The 16,580-nt window shown below is 35.9% G+C and overlaps 3 protein-coding genes across 4 annotated transcripts; all 3 read left to right on the top strand.

The window, feature by feature from the left end:
- Positions 1-541: 541 nt before the first annotated feature.
- LOC144411761 (solute carrier family 22 member 15-like) lies at positions 542-6,188 on the top strand. Of its 2 annotated transcripts, XM_078109350.1 has the most exons (11): positions 547-998; positions 1,203-1,619; positions 1,690-1,854; positions 2,005-2,134; positions 2,436-2,539; positions 2,736-2,795; positions 3,588-3,723; positions 3,937-4,077; positions 4,541-4,626; positions 5,255-5,439; positions 5,939-6,188. In XM_078109350.1, exons 2-11 carry the CDS (start codon positions 1,553-1,555, stop codon positions 6,113-6,115), a joined length of 1,251 nt encoding a protein of 416 aa, XP_077965476.1. In that variant the 5' UTR covers positions 547-998; positions 1,203-1,552; the 3' UTR covers positions 6,116-6,188. The 2 variants fall into 2 exon arrangements, with proteins under 2 accessions (XP_077965477.1, XP_077965476.1); XM_078109351.1 differs by lacking the exon at positions 1,690-1,854 and having other exon boundaries at positions 542-998.
- Positions 6,189-12,187: 5,999 nt separating this feature from the next.
- Positions 12,188-13,065, top strand: LOC144411794 (uncharacterized). The gene is made up of 2 exons (XM_078109380.1): positions 12,188-12,358; positions 12,403-13,065. Exons 1-2 carry the CDS (start codon positions 12,188-12,190, stop codon positions 13,063-13,065), a joined length of 834 nt encoding a protein of 277 aa, XP_077965506.1.
- Positions 13,066-13,121: 56 nt separating this feature from the next.
- LOC144411793 (uncharacterized) lies at positions 13,122-15,218 on the top strand. The gene has a single exon (XM_078109379.1). The coding sequence runs from the start codon at positions 13,122-13,124 to the stop codon at positions 15,216-15,218; it is 2,097 nt and encodes a 698-aa protein (XP_077965505.1).
- The last annotated feature ends 1,362 nt before the right edge of the window (positions 15,219-16,580 follow it).

The following is a 16,580-nucleotide window of genomic DNA, read 5'->3' as shown; positions in this document are numbered from 1 at the left end:
CCTACTATTTAGTGCAATTATGCGTAATTTTCTAGAATACGTGTTGGAGTCGAAGGCAACGATATGTCAGGATCGAGTTTCACAACCGGTCAACAGCTTTGCTTCGTGTATTCATTTAATCGTGTAATTATCCGCCTTCTCAACTCGTTCAATCTGTCTGTTCTAATTTTGTTAGAAATAGCTAAAGCGACCGTGTCAGAAAGTTATTTCTAGATGTGACTTTAAGGCAGCAGATTTAATCAATCGACAAGACCGGAAACTACATGCACAATGTCAACAAAAAGTTGCATTGGTTAACAAGCAACGCTCCACTTCTGTGATAATAATAATTCTATGTTCGGCATAATATGCAAACAGCCATACATACATTAACCGTATTATCGACAGATTACGTGCGTATCGCTTCAAAATATATTTAAATTCCCCGTATAGTAATACCACGTACAAAGTTATCGGGTCGTCATATCGCCAGCGGCTTATTACAGAAAATTTATCAAAAGAATTTGTTGGCGTTATAAGAACCGAATCTAGACGAGATAGCAACTGAGAAATTATGTAAATATTTTAAATCTCCAAAATATTGAATGTGCTAAAAGGCGACCAACAAAAATCTTAACGTTTCACTGTCATTGTAATGATCAGATAAATTGATAGAGTATTCGTGGAGGTATTAGCAACTGAAGTTGAAAAGATTTTTCATACCAGCTAAGATAGCAAAAATATTATTATAGATATGTTGAAATAGTATGCAGAAGTACAAAATTGCACTATACTATAAATGTTATTTTCATTTACCTTCAGGTTTAATTTCAAACTCTGGTGCTGAAACCTTGCCATGTATATGCAGACATAAAGGCAGTTAAGAGTGATAAAATTGATACTATAAATACTAATATATATATTTGATGAATAATATCGATGAGACTCTTAATAATGAAGTGGGGTCGGTCTCCAGTCGAGCGTATATTTTTCTCTCTTCGTTGGCTTTCCTTTTTTCGGTAAGAAAAATATAGTCATTTGCGAATAGCTGTAGGATTTTCAATTGAGACTTCAATAACTTAAATCTAACAAAGCATTGCATAATTAGTAGCAAGTATTGGCAAAAATATAGAATCGTATATATACTAAACAATACAGAATCGCATAGTAATGAATATTTTAAACAAAAATCTGACAAAGTATAATTATTTTTTATTATTTAGTTGTCGAAACCCCCTGATGTGATATTATTGGTGTTTTCTGCTGCGCCGTCGACAGCCTTTGATGACAATCCACACGCTCAGGGCGCAGAAACCATTGTGTCCCGGGTAACGTAGTTTCATTTTATTAAGTGAACAATCTAAGGATTTCCCGTTTTTTTTTTTATATACATTGATTTAGTAATTCACGTATTTTGGGATCATGTTATGTAAAATTTGATTTTCAACTAATATTCGAAATCACTATAGTTAGTCGTTATGCTTTCTTTATTGCAAAAATACTTTAGTGGGATTTAACTGAAGATCGCAGTTGGATACCAGGCTTCCTTCAATCAATTTTTTACGTAGGTTTTATGCCTGGGACTATCGTTTTTGGACAATTATCCGATCGCTATGGAAGAAAGAAAATTTCGGTTATAGGTGAGAAAATTTATTTGCGACTTCTGCGATTTTAAAGTAATTAAAAAGAGCATTTGAAATATATTTTCAGGATACATATTAGTTCTGATATTTCAAGTTATCACTGGATTTTGTCAAAATTGGCAACAATTTGCAGTATGTAGAGCTATATCAGGCTTCCTCGTTGGCGGTTTAAGTGTTGTGACAACTATACTTATACAAGAAACTACGGGATCGAAGCTTTGGGTCCTGAACGGTGAGTACAAATGACTCCAATTCCATTTACTGGTACAACAGGAATTGCTTATATGACTTTCATATGATTTTAATCCAAAATGAATAAATAATAATTGCGAAAACCAATAAGCTCGACAACAGCTATAGGACTGAATGAATCTATTTTCAGGTGCTCTCGGTGCAATAGGATTCACCGCAAATATGTTAGCGTTTCTATGGGTTGCCTATCTTTATCCTAGTTGGAGACAAATGTATTTTATTACAACGATACCTGGAATTCTTGGATTTGTTTTTTTATAGTAAGTGAAAAAATACGTTAGTGAATATATTTGAAGATATAAATCGCATTTTCTCAATATTGATAAAATATGGCAAAGTCCGAGGGAAAGCGAATGGATCTCAAGCTTTCATATCGAGGATGTTCAATTTTTTGTATTATTTAACGATGGTGAATTGGATATAGCATTGTGAAATATTTATATATCCCGTGCTAGTTCTGTCGAAATGCCAATGTTTTCAATACTGCTAGTCCATACATTAGTAAAGTTTAAGTGCATATTACATGAAATTGATGCAGAAATTTAGCTTAAAACCTTTCAGCATTGTCCCAGAGTCGCCGCGTTGGCTGTTGTCTCGCGGTAAACCAGACAGCGCAGAAGAAGTGATGCAAAAACTATCAAGGTGGAATGGATCGCCTCACACTGGTATTTTATATTATATATATATATATGTGATTATGAACAAATATTTTGGATGCCCGCAAATTTGAATATCACTCAAAGATATCTGCTTACGAAAAACAAAAAGTAAATCACATGTGTAATTGCTGATACGTAAATTCTCCTATAATATGATTCTAATATTTCAATAACGCTTGATAATTATTATTAATATATTAAGAATATGCTCTTCTGCCGGGGAACGCGAAAGAACGCCAAGATGAGGGACATCAAAATGAAAGTACGTATATATCAAACGCGGATTAAATAATTCTAGATATACGTTTTTTTTTAAAACATTCTCACAAATGAAATTCACAAACACAGAATCTTCTAACCAGCTTCAGAAGATTTTAGAACAGCTATCTTGCCAATGTCGACATCAATAGAGATGAAAACGTCAATGAAGGCACGAGATGGAATTATTTTAAACTCGTTTTAAATACCGTTCCTGGATGAAGTCAGATCTAGATGAACACTTGAATGAATGTCAAGATATTATATTTTTACCTTCCCAAAAGAAACATTTACATCATAGGACAGAATTGCTGAACAGTTGCAAATGTAGGGATTAAACAGAATCCCCAGGATTGACTGACCAGAGTGTCGTTGACCTACTCTGACTCGTAATCTTAAGCCCACGCTTTACCTCTCAACACCCACGCGAATGAATAGACGTTAAAACCTCTATTTGATTTCATTCGTAGTTTTTCACGATATACAGAATACAATTTTAAAACTTCTTAAAACTAGAATCGGCTCACATTGAAAATCTATTGAACGGTATATATGTACGTTGATCAAATAACGAATTAACATTGAAAACGTGGTCTCGTGATTCACGCCATGAACAGAAAGTCTTATTAATTAACTCTATGCGGGTAATTATGTACGTCGTGCGAATGGGATGTGTTAAAAATTTCTGAGAAAATGATATGACACAACGAAGTTGTTCTTGGAAGCTAAAGTTGTGTAAATTGTTCCTACGAAACTTAAAAGTTCCTACTAAACTTTAAAGGTTATATTTCACTAGATCGTCTAATGCTACAACAAAATTATGAATATGCACAACAAGAGCAAGATGCCTCAAGAGACGAGGAAGGCTCAATTATAGATTTGATAAGAAAACCTGCATTGCGATACAGAGCAGCCATTTTAAGTTTACAATGGTATGTATAATTTTGCATAGCTAAAATTGACATAATAACACCCGTAATGTGTATCTATACGACCAATCTAAATGAGAGTTATACCGAAATGAAATAGATTGGACAAATATTGTTCGAGTATTTATATAAAAAAATAGCCATGTGTGAAATCCGTCTTCATTGTATATCCGGTTAGTTTTGTCTATCTTGACTCAAATCACGTTGTATTTTCAGGTTCACCGCAAGTTTTGTATTTTACGGCATAACACTTGGTTCTGGATCTTTTAGTTCAAATTTTTATGTTGCATATTTAATATCGGGATTGAGTCAGCTTCCATCAATACCCTTTACGATTTATCTTATGGAGAGAAGATGGTAAGCCAATACCATAACAGGAAAAAATCTCGAACTCACCATTTGTTTTGAACTTTCATAAAAATCACGTAGTCAAAATCTGGGACTGACAGGCTGATAACTTGAATGAGTCCACCAAAAAAAAACATCTATTCGTTCTATTGGTAAAAATTAACCTACAAAATAACCGCAAAATAAAGCGAGAGTCGTTGAAAGTGAATGAACGAACAGATCATATGACCTTGAAAATGAGTAAAGGCTTCGTGGTGAAATTATAAACCGGCCGCGGGATTATATTTATATACTGATATATTTGACTCCATAAAAAATGGCCACATCCATAGAAAATAAGCAGCAAATGCTATATTATTAGTATATAACGCAAGAAATTGAAGAGGTGTTGCTAAGTATACTCAGTTGATTGTATTTGTTCAATTCTTATCCTCATATATATACATAGTTTTAATCGATTTACTCAATACAGGGCTGGTAGAAGACGAACGCTGGTCTGCTTCATGGGTTTAGCTGCACTGTGTATGTTCGTCATGTACATTGTTTCCTTCGGCCAAGGTAATTTCAAATATTTACCTGAGAATAGCAACCTTACAAATTTGAAAATATGTTTTTTAATGTAATTACCTGGATGCCTACTGAACAGAACAGTTTTCGTTAAGTCGAAATGATGCTTGCAGACCCACAATAAAGTGCTGTTTACGAAATTCTATAACATAAACAGAATTTCAGGCCAAATAGTCTGTCATGAAAATATACATTTAAAGATTCGGACGAAAGTCAAGTACATAATACATAAAGCGGGGCCTGGTTGGAGCAATTTAATTAACTGCTCTTCCATGTTAAATCCAGTTTTAATTGATCAAATGTATTTTAATTATATAGTGTAAATTTTGTCTCAAATGACTATAATACATACGTATTATAAATTGCTGTAACTGGAAGATAATCTGTTTAACTGAAATTAGCTATAGCCGATTGAATGAATTTTTTTATTTCTCGTTAGACATCGTAAAAATTTTTTGATCTTTCATAGAGCTTCAGCCTTCATAAACCATCCCGTTTCAGTCGACAACAAACCCGACCAAGATTTTTTTGGTAAAAACAATAATATTACTTTACTAAAATGTAAATCTGGAAATAAATGTAGATAAACAGAAAAATTAAATAACCGTTTTTCATTCAGATCGCTCAAACTACAAATTGACACTTTTAGTGTTCGGAAAACTGGGAATCTGCGGAGCTTTTGATCTTATTTACGTATATACTGCAGAACTCTTTCCAACAGTTGTGAGAAACGTTGGACTGGGCTCAATGTCGTTCTGGGCAAGAGTTGGTGGTGTAATTGCTCCATTTTTAGCAAATCTTGCGGTAAGTTTTTTATGAGAAGTACTATTGTGCAGCATCTGAAAGGTAACGGAACAAATATATCGTTGTCGTTATTATTGGACACGTTTAGTGGACATAACGATCGTTTTGTTGTTATGTTGTTCTTGTTGTTATTTGACACTTTTTGGACACCTAGTGGAAATATTAAAAAAACCGCTTTTCTCTTTGATCACTGGACCAATTGCTTTGAAATTTTTAGCGGTTAAAGATGGAATTTTTCTCCAGAAGGCTATTACTTTTATTTATTTCAAATATTTCTGTTAGCTCTGTGAGATTTGTTTTTGTTTGCTATGACGTCACCGAATGTTCTGCGGGCATTGAACGCCATTTTGTGTCCTACTGTACTGCTTCGCTTGGTGTGAATATATTTGTAGACTGTGATCTGACGGTACGGAAACCGTACTGTACTGCGAACAGACGTGTCCATATATTTGGGCGTAGCTCTCTTGTTATCGTTTTGTGATTACTTTTTCATTTGAAGGTGTTTTCTGGATCGAATGACCCATTTCTTGCCTTTGGTATTGTGGGATTATTGAGCAGTGTTTTTGCTGCTTTCCTCCCTGAAACCCGAGCCAAGTTAATTCCGAACACCTTTGAAGAAGCGGAACTACAAGAAGAAGACAACGACGAAAATAGTTGTAATTTGATAACATGCTAACATTGACTATGTCCTCTACACTAATTGAATATAGTTATTGTGTATCGTCTTGAATAAATTATTGTTTATCGTGTCTTTTCTTATTTTTGTTTTTCGGAATTGAAAAAAACGGCACGGCGAACTTTGACTTGACTTTTCATAACGCAAATTAGCCGTTAGAGACAAAAATCAAGTTTTATTCTTCAAACTGCTAACAAGTGCCAACGGCCAACCAAAACAAACGAATATTTAAGGAAATGGGTCAATAACCAAGAGCAGTTGCCCAGCCTTCCCACACAAGCAGACCTGTATCATCAAATAAAACGTACAGGCGGACTACGATAGCAATTTTAATAATAACACGAAAGAAACAGAAGAATACGAAAATTAGATCAAACTGCATTTCAAAGGTCATGTCATGGCTGATTTCGCTATTGCTATGATTTTAAGCAGTACGAGCGCGGCCCCTCAATTTTTCAACTCAAATATAATAATATGGCGCGGCGTTGTGGATCATGATACGCTCGCCACCGCATCTCTGATTACTCTGCGGGGTTCGAATCCCATGCGGGGATAATTGTGTGCAAGAGGATTGCTGGACTCCTCGCGACTTCCTCTACCATCAAATCCATGCTACCGAAAACAAATACCGTAACTAACTAATCCCATACCCGACATGGAATGGTAACCGGACGAGAGGCCGTGGTTCGCCATATGGTTAAGCCGTCTTGTCGACTTTCCTCTCCCCAGGGATAAATATGTAAATCCTATAACAGACCTTCGGAGATCAGATTGGCGAACATTTTATTCCTCATAGACAAGCGGTCGGCAACCTGCGGTTCCTGAGCCGCATGTGGTGTGTTGTTCTTTGGCTCCCGTGAATCAAAGTGGCGGCTACAGCAGATTTTTCTTAGAAGCAGTGGGGATTAGGGTTAGTTCGGATACCTATAATTTTCACTATCCGGATAACGGGTATTCCGTATTTTAAATATACGGTTAACCGGATAGTTACTGCTGATTTTAGAGAACCGATTTCGCAGGATTTTCGCGGTGAATTGAACGAATACCACCACACAGTTCTGTTGTAAATACTCACATATGTATTATTTTTCTTGAATATGAATTATGGTGCATTTTAATATTGCATGTGTCAATAAATAATAATTTAAGCTCAGTAGTCGTACCGATGTACAGCGGAATAATAAAATGAAACATTTTTTGAAAATATTGTGTCCTAATTTTTTTCCCCCAACTGCTAAGTTATTTTCCCTATTCAAATAATATGTAAAGATTTATATTATTTCTACTTTATTGTGAAGTTTTTTGAAAGTTTCTTTTTGTGTCTAGGGCCTCTTTTCTTTAAATTTTGACTCGTACTAAATTTTAGTGTCGCAGACTCACAATGATCATTTCTGATCATCCGCACCTTCCTATCAATTGCAATGGAATTTAATATTGTCATGTATAGTATTTTGTTTTCTATAATATTTGGTGATTTCTTGCACGACGAAATAAACTTTGTTAATATATACCACAAGAGCATACATATAAATGAAATCATGAACACAAAAAATCGTGCATTTCGAACATTTTATTTCGGTGAGAGAAGTATCCAAAAAATAGAATATAGGGGGAACAAATTCCGTGAAGTGTATAGGAAAATATAAGTCATTTGAACAAAAATTTTAATAACAAAGCAAATTGATGATTATGAAAAAACCGAAGTGGTCAGAAATTTCTTCTAATTTGAAAACTTCACTTATTTAACATGTCACTGTAAATATTCTCACGTTTGTACTAATTAGGCCACAACTTTAAATCTATTTCCATTCGAATACCTTTTAAACTAAATTAACAGAGCCAAAACAATGCTGCGCCAGTTTTTGAACAACTTTACTTACCACCCTAAATGAAAAAACGAAAAACATGACACGATACAGAGTCTGTCACATTAAACTTTTCTGAAATATTATAGACCATTTTGCAAACAAATTTGTTTGTGAAAGTTCCATGAAAACCATAAATGTAATGACAGCCTTTCCTCCTCATTTTGAAATTTTCGAAAACGTCACTAATAAAGGCGGTCGAATTTTACAGGCTAATTGTGTTATCATCGCCGATCGTTTTCTTCCGCATCGCGTTATTATTTGGGGAATTAACATCGGCATTATGCCAGTTTTAATTTGAAAAGAAGTTACATCCCGTGAAAAGTTACCCTTGTTGTAAATTCAGTAAATACGATTATTACAAAATTTTGGCGATTCAACAGCGCCTAAAATAGAGTCTTGTTTTATCTATCACTGGCTCATAAATCAAGAGTCGTGGTATTTTCGTTAGCATTCAATTCCTTATTGTCAGTCAAAAATGTGTGTTTCAGATCTACTCTCTTAACGATAGATAGATACGACGATAGATAACATACTGCGGCCATTTCAGTTCCGGGCGAAATAAAACAATTATCGGCGTTATATACCGACGAAACTGAACCCGACTTTTCTCCCGAAAATGTTGATATATAACTATAAGCTAATTAATATCTGCATTTATTGTACTAAATAAATTATACTCATTGGAATTGCAATAATAGCTCAAATTTGATGAATTTTCAAGATAGCAAAAATAGGAAATTGGATTTGTTCGTGCAGCTTACCATTTATTTTCTTATCTAGAGTAGAAATGCTTTTATTTTAAGGTAAGTCGGGCTCTTCTATACCGCAAATACGCAATAATCACATTTTTCTGCGTGTTTTATGATGTAATACTATAGTCAAGTTCACTCCAGAATTACACGGATGACTAAAATATGCAGAGTGGTGTGGATATAAGTGAATATTATATGCTCTGAGAGATGTCATTGGCCACTCAACAAAAAATATAAAAATCACTAATGCGCATATGCAATATTTATACTGCTCTATTATCCGGTTAACCGTTACAATAATATCCGGTTATCAGATAGCAAAATACCTTTTGGTTAATCGGTTATCCGGTTAACCGCTATCCGGATAATCCAACCCTAACTATCGCCACCCTGCAGATACAATAATTAACAACAGCACGGTATTTACAAACACTTCCCATTTCAAACTTGATTCAACGTCGATCTAACACTAACTGACAAAAACTAAAATAATAAACACTGTCGCGCTATTTTGGGCTGCTAATTAGTAATTACCGCCCTCCCAAAAAGTTGACCGAGCGTGATATCAGCTGATTTTTACATTTTACAAAAATGTATGTTTTTATTGAAATGTCTTTACGCCACCGGGTGACAGAATATGTTTAATATTTATCACTTACGACGTCGCAATCCGAAAACAACTCATATTCAGCGCTATCTGTAAGTGCGACTGCAGCAGGGCGATTCTGAAGGCGTGTGGTGAAGAGTGGCGATAATAAGGTAACGTACGTTACGTGTTCACTCACCTAAAATAATTGAAATATTTCACACACGCACCCACACACACAACCATATAGAAGTTATTAAGTAAAGGGAACATGAAAAATTACATACTGGTAGTTAATGAAAAATAAATAAATAAAAATTACTTGCCACACCATATTAATAAATTTATGGTGATTGCCACTGCCAAATTTTATAAATGGGAGTGAACAGTAAAGATAAACTTTTATAAAAAAATATATTGTCAAGCTGATTATAGATGGAGTCAAATGCCAAAATGCCCAACCAAAGCTGCCAGAATTGGGTGCATGAAGGGGTGGGCTAGACCACTTCATTGCCCAAACTAGAGCCTATTATTGCCAAATTATAGTCCAGATTGTAATAAGTATTTAAATATATCAGTAACTTTATAAGTATGAGTAATTATAATTAATTAAGGTAGAAAGACAGGGTATAGGAATATGTTGGTTGCTAAGGTTATAAGGTTTTTTTTATTTTATTAGATATTGACTTCTGCAAGGATAGAGAAATTAGGAATAAAGGAATTAGTATTGTTATTTCACAGGATCATTTCTTCATTTAATTATTGTGGCGTAATAGATGTCAATTCAAGTTTATCGTGGATAAGACATCAGCCTGCGAATTTTGTTGTTGTAGACACCATTTATATTCAATAAACTAGCCATTGTATTGATCATCATTGACACCATTTAAATTCAATAAACTAGCCATTGTATTGATCATCACGGAACGACCTGAAAAACAGAAAATAAATCTGCGAGTAGGATATTCAAAGGTTACATATTTGGAAACAGCACTACCCTACACTTTTGTTTAGAATTAATTATTATTTCGAGTAGATATTGATTATTAGTTATCAATCTTTAAAACGCTAGTTCAAAGACTAGAGTTGAAATATGGTTGGGACACAGGGTGAATTCCTCGCAAACCATGCAGAAACTCTCAAACCACCCTGACCATTCGTATGTTGGCCTTCACATTAACTTCACAGCAGAACATTAACTTCACAGCAGAACGTGTTTCTAAGCCTCGGAATTTGTCAATTTGTAAGTCGTATTTTTCATGTTTGTTTTATTTATTTAGCTAATATTTGGAGTGATGATCATAAATTGAATTAAATTGTGTGTAGCCTAATTACTGGAATAAACTGACTCATCGATGTTCATTAATACTGCGATAATGCAATAAAGTCAAAGCAACAAATGTTGGAATGTTGGATGAACTATTTGGGATCGGGCTTTTTAAGTATTTCTGGTGTTACTAGCACATTGGATCACACGATATCACTCCACATCATAGTTAGGTGATAACACCGCTTATTACCTATATATTGGATTTAATCTAAATTTGACGTGTGCAACACTAACTGAACTAAACTATTAGACTATGGCATCTACAAATGATGAACCTACACAAGCATTCAAGCAGAAATGTGAAGTACATTCTCAAAATGTGGCAGATCTATGCCACGAACTGTCAACACTTCTATCCGATATTAAGAACAATGTACTTGTCGCAAAAGTCAAAGAAAATTTGGACATTGCATTATATTCATGGCAAACATTGCAAAAATATATTTCTCCTGGAACTGACGGTGCATCTGTCCCGGTTGCATCAGAAGAAATTGAAACGGTTAAATTACAACTGGCAAGGGCTGAAGAGACTCAAAGGCTGTGGGACATAAAATACCAGAGCTATTTAGAGTCTTGTGTGACATCAAGTCGAAGTAAATCACATAAAAGTAAAAAATCTCGTCACTCTCATCAATCTCTTTCATCAATGTCATCTGTTTCAAGTCTAGCAAAGGCACGTTTAATTGAACTAGAAGCTGCTGAAAAAGTTGAGCAAGCACAAGCACAGTTGGCTCAATCTAGACTACAAGCAGAATTCAATCAACGTCAAGCTGAATTGCAACTCGAAATATCCTTGAGAAATGCCCAGCTACAAATGGAAAAAGCTCAAGTAATAGCTACAGCAAGTAGTGTCCGATCTTCAAGGCATAGCTTCCGCCATTCGCAAACTACTAGCATCTCACCACCACCTGTGTTACAAATCAGAGACTACGCTGTGGATTATATCCCTGTTACATCACAAAGTGTTTTGATGCACCCTGTGTCTAACTGTGTTACCACTGCTGACATACCAACCCATATTACCACTCGCCCGAGTAAACCAATGTTGTCTATGGGCCCGGCAATTGCAACAAGTTCAGGTCATTTGCATTCCCATCAACCCATGTTCTCTAGCTCTCCAGCTTCCCCTGCAAAACTGGCAGACAATGGCTTTCTTCAAAGCACTAGCGGAATGCAAATATACACAAGCTTAGCAGCTATCAACAGTCAGTCACAGCTAAATCCACTCACAAGAAATTTTTATCCAAAAGTTGGTATGTCTGTGAACACAAGAGCACCTGAACTATTGCAATGCCATTCCACCAGGCTTGTGATGTCAACACTACCACGGCAAGGTTTGATGCCATCATATGAATTTCCTTCGTACAACATAAACCGTCCAGCTACTAATGTTCAACCAAGCAACGCAGCTAGCAAGGATGATTATTTGCACTTATGCAAACAGTGCGTCAAGGGTTCACTTTGCCTAAGCTAGATCCAATTACATTTGATGGTAACCCTGAGTATTATCATTCATTCATCCAAGGCTTCGAAAACATGATTGATAGACATCCATATCCGCCTGATGTGAAGTTAGCACAGCTCATTCAAATGTGTAAAGGAAAGGCGAAAGACGCAATCAAGCATCTGGTTGTGATAACACCTACAGCAGAAGGATATGGCATGGCAAGAAAGACTTTGGAATTCAGATTCGGAAATCAAACTTTGGTGATTGAAGCAATTATAAAGCAGCTCACTGCTCTGGTCCTCAGCTAAAGGCTAACGATGCTGAAGCGCTTTATGACCTTGCTGTGAAGATGAGAAATTGCTATGTTATACTTTCTCACTGGAAGAAGGAACACATGCTTGATGCACAATCGTATCTGCGAGACATCTTTGATCGATTGCCATATCATGTACAAATGGACTATCTCAGAGATGAATCATGGAAAAATGGTCCTATTCCATCCTACATGCATTTACTAGAATATGTCGAAAAAAGAGCTCACCTGAGCAACACATTTTATGGTCGACTCATGGCCGAACGCTATGTCAAAAGTAGGCAGCAGGTTAACCCTAGACCTCGCTCAGCTAAGACATACACAACCACAAGTTCTACAATTGCAACTACAAGGGGAAAGAAAAGTGACAACAAATTCACCAAGAACACTCAAATTCAATGTCTATGTTGTGGTGATTCACACTTTCTGTATCACTGCACGAAGTTCAAAGATAAAGATACCAAACAGCGTAGAGACTTCGTTCGAGAATACAAGGCATGCTTCAACTGTTTGCGTGCAGGACACAACGTAAAGGATCGCAAGTTAACAACTGTGGAAAGAAACACCACACACTTCTTCATGGTGACACCCTGTCTTCTCAGAAACCTGTTAATTCTAATGCAAAATCCAGTGGCTCAAATGGGCCCGGTGTGAGTAATGTGCATGCAAATTTTATTTCACCTAATATAGAAAATTATCCTGTGCGACTTATGGTTGTACCAGTCAAGGTTTCTGCTAATGATTCTGATTGTTATTCATTTACATATGCTTTCCTTGATTATGGCTCGTCACGTTCATTTTGCACCACTGATCTTGCTAAGAGCTTAGGCTTTCAAGGTGAAACTGAGGGGTGTACTATTCACACTGCCAGTGGTTCAAAGCCCCACTCAGGAAAGAGAGTATCTTTCACTATTACTGGTATTAACGAGCCTAACGAAATATGTATAAATAATATTTTGACTTTTGATGGTATTCCTGATTTGCGTGACTCTATCCCACATCAGGAAATAGTGGAACAGTATCCACACTTGCATGGTTTATCTTTCCCCGAAGTAAATGGCACCATTAAAGTGCTGATAGGTTCTGATGTATTGGGACAATTTCCCATCTCAGACACATGTGTTGGTGAACAAGGCTCACCAACTGCTTACCATACAATGTTAGGTTGGGCTCTAGCAGGTCCTGACAAAAATGCTCAAATTTCAAATTGTGTCGATGTCAATTTTTTGAAAGCAGGTTATAGTTATGCCAATTCTATTGAGGAAAGTACTAATTTATCTATGTGTCATATTTGTGGTCATGATTTTGTTGATTTATATGCTGATCCATGTACTACAGAGTTTTCTGTCGATGACAAGAAAGCATTGAGCATTATGGCGGATACAGTGAAAATGGTAAATGGTAGGTATCAAATTGCCTTACCCTGGGTATCTGATAATGTAACCCTTCCTAATAATCGTATTTTAGCTGAAAAGAGGCTAGTATATCTCAAGCGAAAATTCCTGAAAAACCCAGATCTTTTCCAAAAATACAAAGATAAAATACATGCATACATCCAGAATGGTTATGCAGAATACTTAGTCATACATGAATTGCCACACAGTAACAGAACATCATATTTACCACATCACTATACTGGCCAAAAATTTCGGGTAGTATTTGATTGTTCAGCCGAGTTTCAAGGCACTTGTTTGAATAACAACTTGTTATCAGGTCCTTTCAATACTAATACATTGGTTGGTGTTCTCTTGCGTTTCCGACAGGAACCCGTTGCGGTAATTTGTGACATCTGTCAAATGTTTCATAGAATTCGGGTAAATCCACCTGATTGCGATTCCATGCAATTTCTATGGTGGCCCAATGATGATTTATCCCGAGACCCTGTTGAGCTAAAAATGTTGAGTCATATATTTGGTTGTAAGAGTTCTCCATCTGTTGCTACATTTGCGCTACGAAAGGTAGCTGATCATAATTTATCCAATGCTGACTCTGTCACTATTGAAACTGTTAATCGTAATTTTTTCGTGGATGATTGTTTGAAAAGTTTGCCTACTGCTGACCAAACCGTCAGTTTGATATCTCAACTACGTAAGCTATTAGATACATGTGGTTTTCATCTTGCTAAGTTCATAAGCAATGACCAAGCTGTTTTAGATTCTATACCCGATGAAGATAAAGCCCCATCTATGGTAGATTTTGACATTCAAGGTGATTCCTCAAATAAGACACTCGGTGTGCATTGGCGCATTGATGCTGACAAATTCGTAATACGTATAAATGTAGAGCCTCGTCCTCTAACACGGAGAGGTATTTTGTCAATGGTTAGTCAAGTATTTGACCCATTAGGATTTGTCCAGCCATTTATTTTTCCCGCAAAACCTATTCTTCGCGAGTTGTGCGATAAAGGTTATTGCTGGGATGATAACATTTCTGGCCCACCTAGAGAAAGTTGGGAAAATTGGATCGCTATATTATCAAACCTAAATTATTTGTCTATTCCTCGTTGTTTCAAGCCAGCTGACTTCACACCCACTGAGGTACAGTTGCATTTGTTCTGTGACGCTAGCAGAGTTGGTTATGGTTGTTCGAGTTATTTGCGTATGATTGATGCAGCAAATAACATTCATGTTGTTTTTGTGAGAGGCGTTTCCCGTGTCACCCCCAAGCAACCTATTACTATACCACGTCTCGAAGTGGTATCTGCAGTTGCTGCTGCAGAGTTGGCCAGATCTATTGTTAAAGAGTTAGATTATAAAATTGATAAAGTTCTGTATAGTGACACGCACATACACACACATTGTACATAACATGCACGTATTCACAACATACATACCGCAACAGGAATTATGCTTGTACCACATTCCTACCCTTTCCTTAGAGATTCTCGTTTACCATTTTTATGTATCTCTAATGGTGCTGATTCTTTCAGATTAATTATTTCTGGTTAATTTTTGTGTGTTTCACACATTGTGTTGTTTGAACATTTCTTTTATTGCTTTAAAAAATTACATAAAATGCTTTTCATTTTCTCTAATTTGGGCCTGGTATGTAAGAAATGTTTCCTCATTTCAATTATGGTCACTAGGTTGTGTTCCAGAAAAGTGTTTCGTAATATATATTTTTTGCAATCATGCCAGTCTTGCGATAATCGTTCAATTTTACAAGAGTAGTACATTCGTATTCAGCTAAATGGAGTGATTATTATCCTAAATTTGATATTAATAATTATTTCCACATATTATTCCCATGGTTAATACATGAGAAGTCCCAAATATATATTTTATGGAGCCAACTTGGCTGTATATTCTGACAAATAATCTGGCATCTGTAAATTCTCCCGCACGGCGCTCTCTTCTTTCTGAGTTTTTAGTGAGCGCACCTCTGTTTCTAAGCCCCGGAATTTGTCAATTTGTAAGTCGTATTTTTCATGTTTGTTTTATTTATTTAGCTAATATTTGGAGTGATGATCATAAATTAGATTAAATTGTGTGTAATTACTGAAATAAACTGGCTCATCGATGTTCATTACTACTGCGATAATGCAATAAAGTCAAAGCAACAAATGTTGGATGAACTATTTGGGATCGGGCTTTTTAAGTATTTCTGGTGTTGCTCGCACATTGGATCACACGATATCACTCCACATCATAGTTAGGTGATAGCACCGCTTATTACCTACACTCGCGTTTGCTGAATGCCTATAGCTAGAATTTTTAAGCTATAAAAAATAATGAACGAGGATATATGATTAACAATTTTCCTAATACATGCCATGAAGCTTAAAGCAATTACATTCAATACCAAACTAATTTTGTACCAAGTGGAATTCCACTTGATTCTGCCTACTTCAGGGGTGGGCAACCTTTGGCACGCGTGCCAAACTTGGCACGCGAGCCCATGTATTCGGCATGCAAGCGAGGCCTCAGAAACGAGATCGTCTTATTTCAGATAAAAAGTTTCGAGACTGAATTATCTGATAAAACTCGGTGTTCGTTTAGTCATTATCGTTTGTTAACAATCTGTTATTTATTTAAACTCTTTTTGTCTTTTCATGGCTTCAAAGAAATATATATATCATGGCGTAGCAACTGAGCTCTCGACGAATTTTGTCGGAATTAACACAACGTTTGGCTACATTGTTACGTAATATATATTTCTGATTGATTTAT

This window comes from Styela clava, chromosome 15 (genome assembly GCF_964204865.1).
Source record: "Styela clava chromosome 15, kaStyClav1.hap1.2, whole genome shotgun sequence".
In the NCBI taxonomy this organism is placed as follows: Eukaryota; Metazoa; Chordata; class Ascidiacea; order Stolidobranchia; family Styelidae; genus Styela; species Styela clava.
The sequence above is the reverse complement of the archived record's forward strand: the minus strand, read 5'-3'. Positions and strand labels throughout refer to the sequence as shown.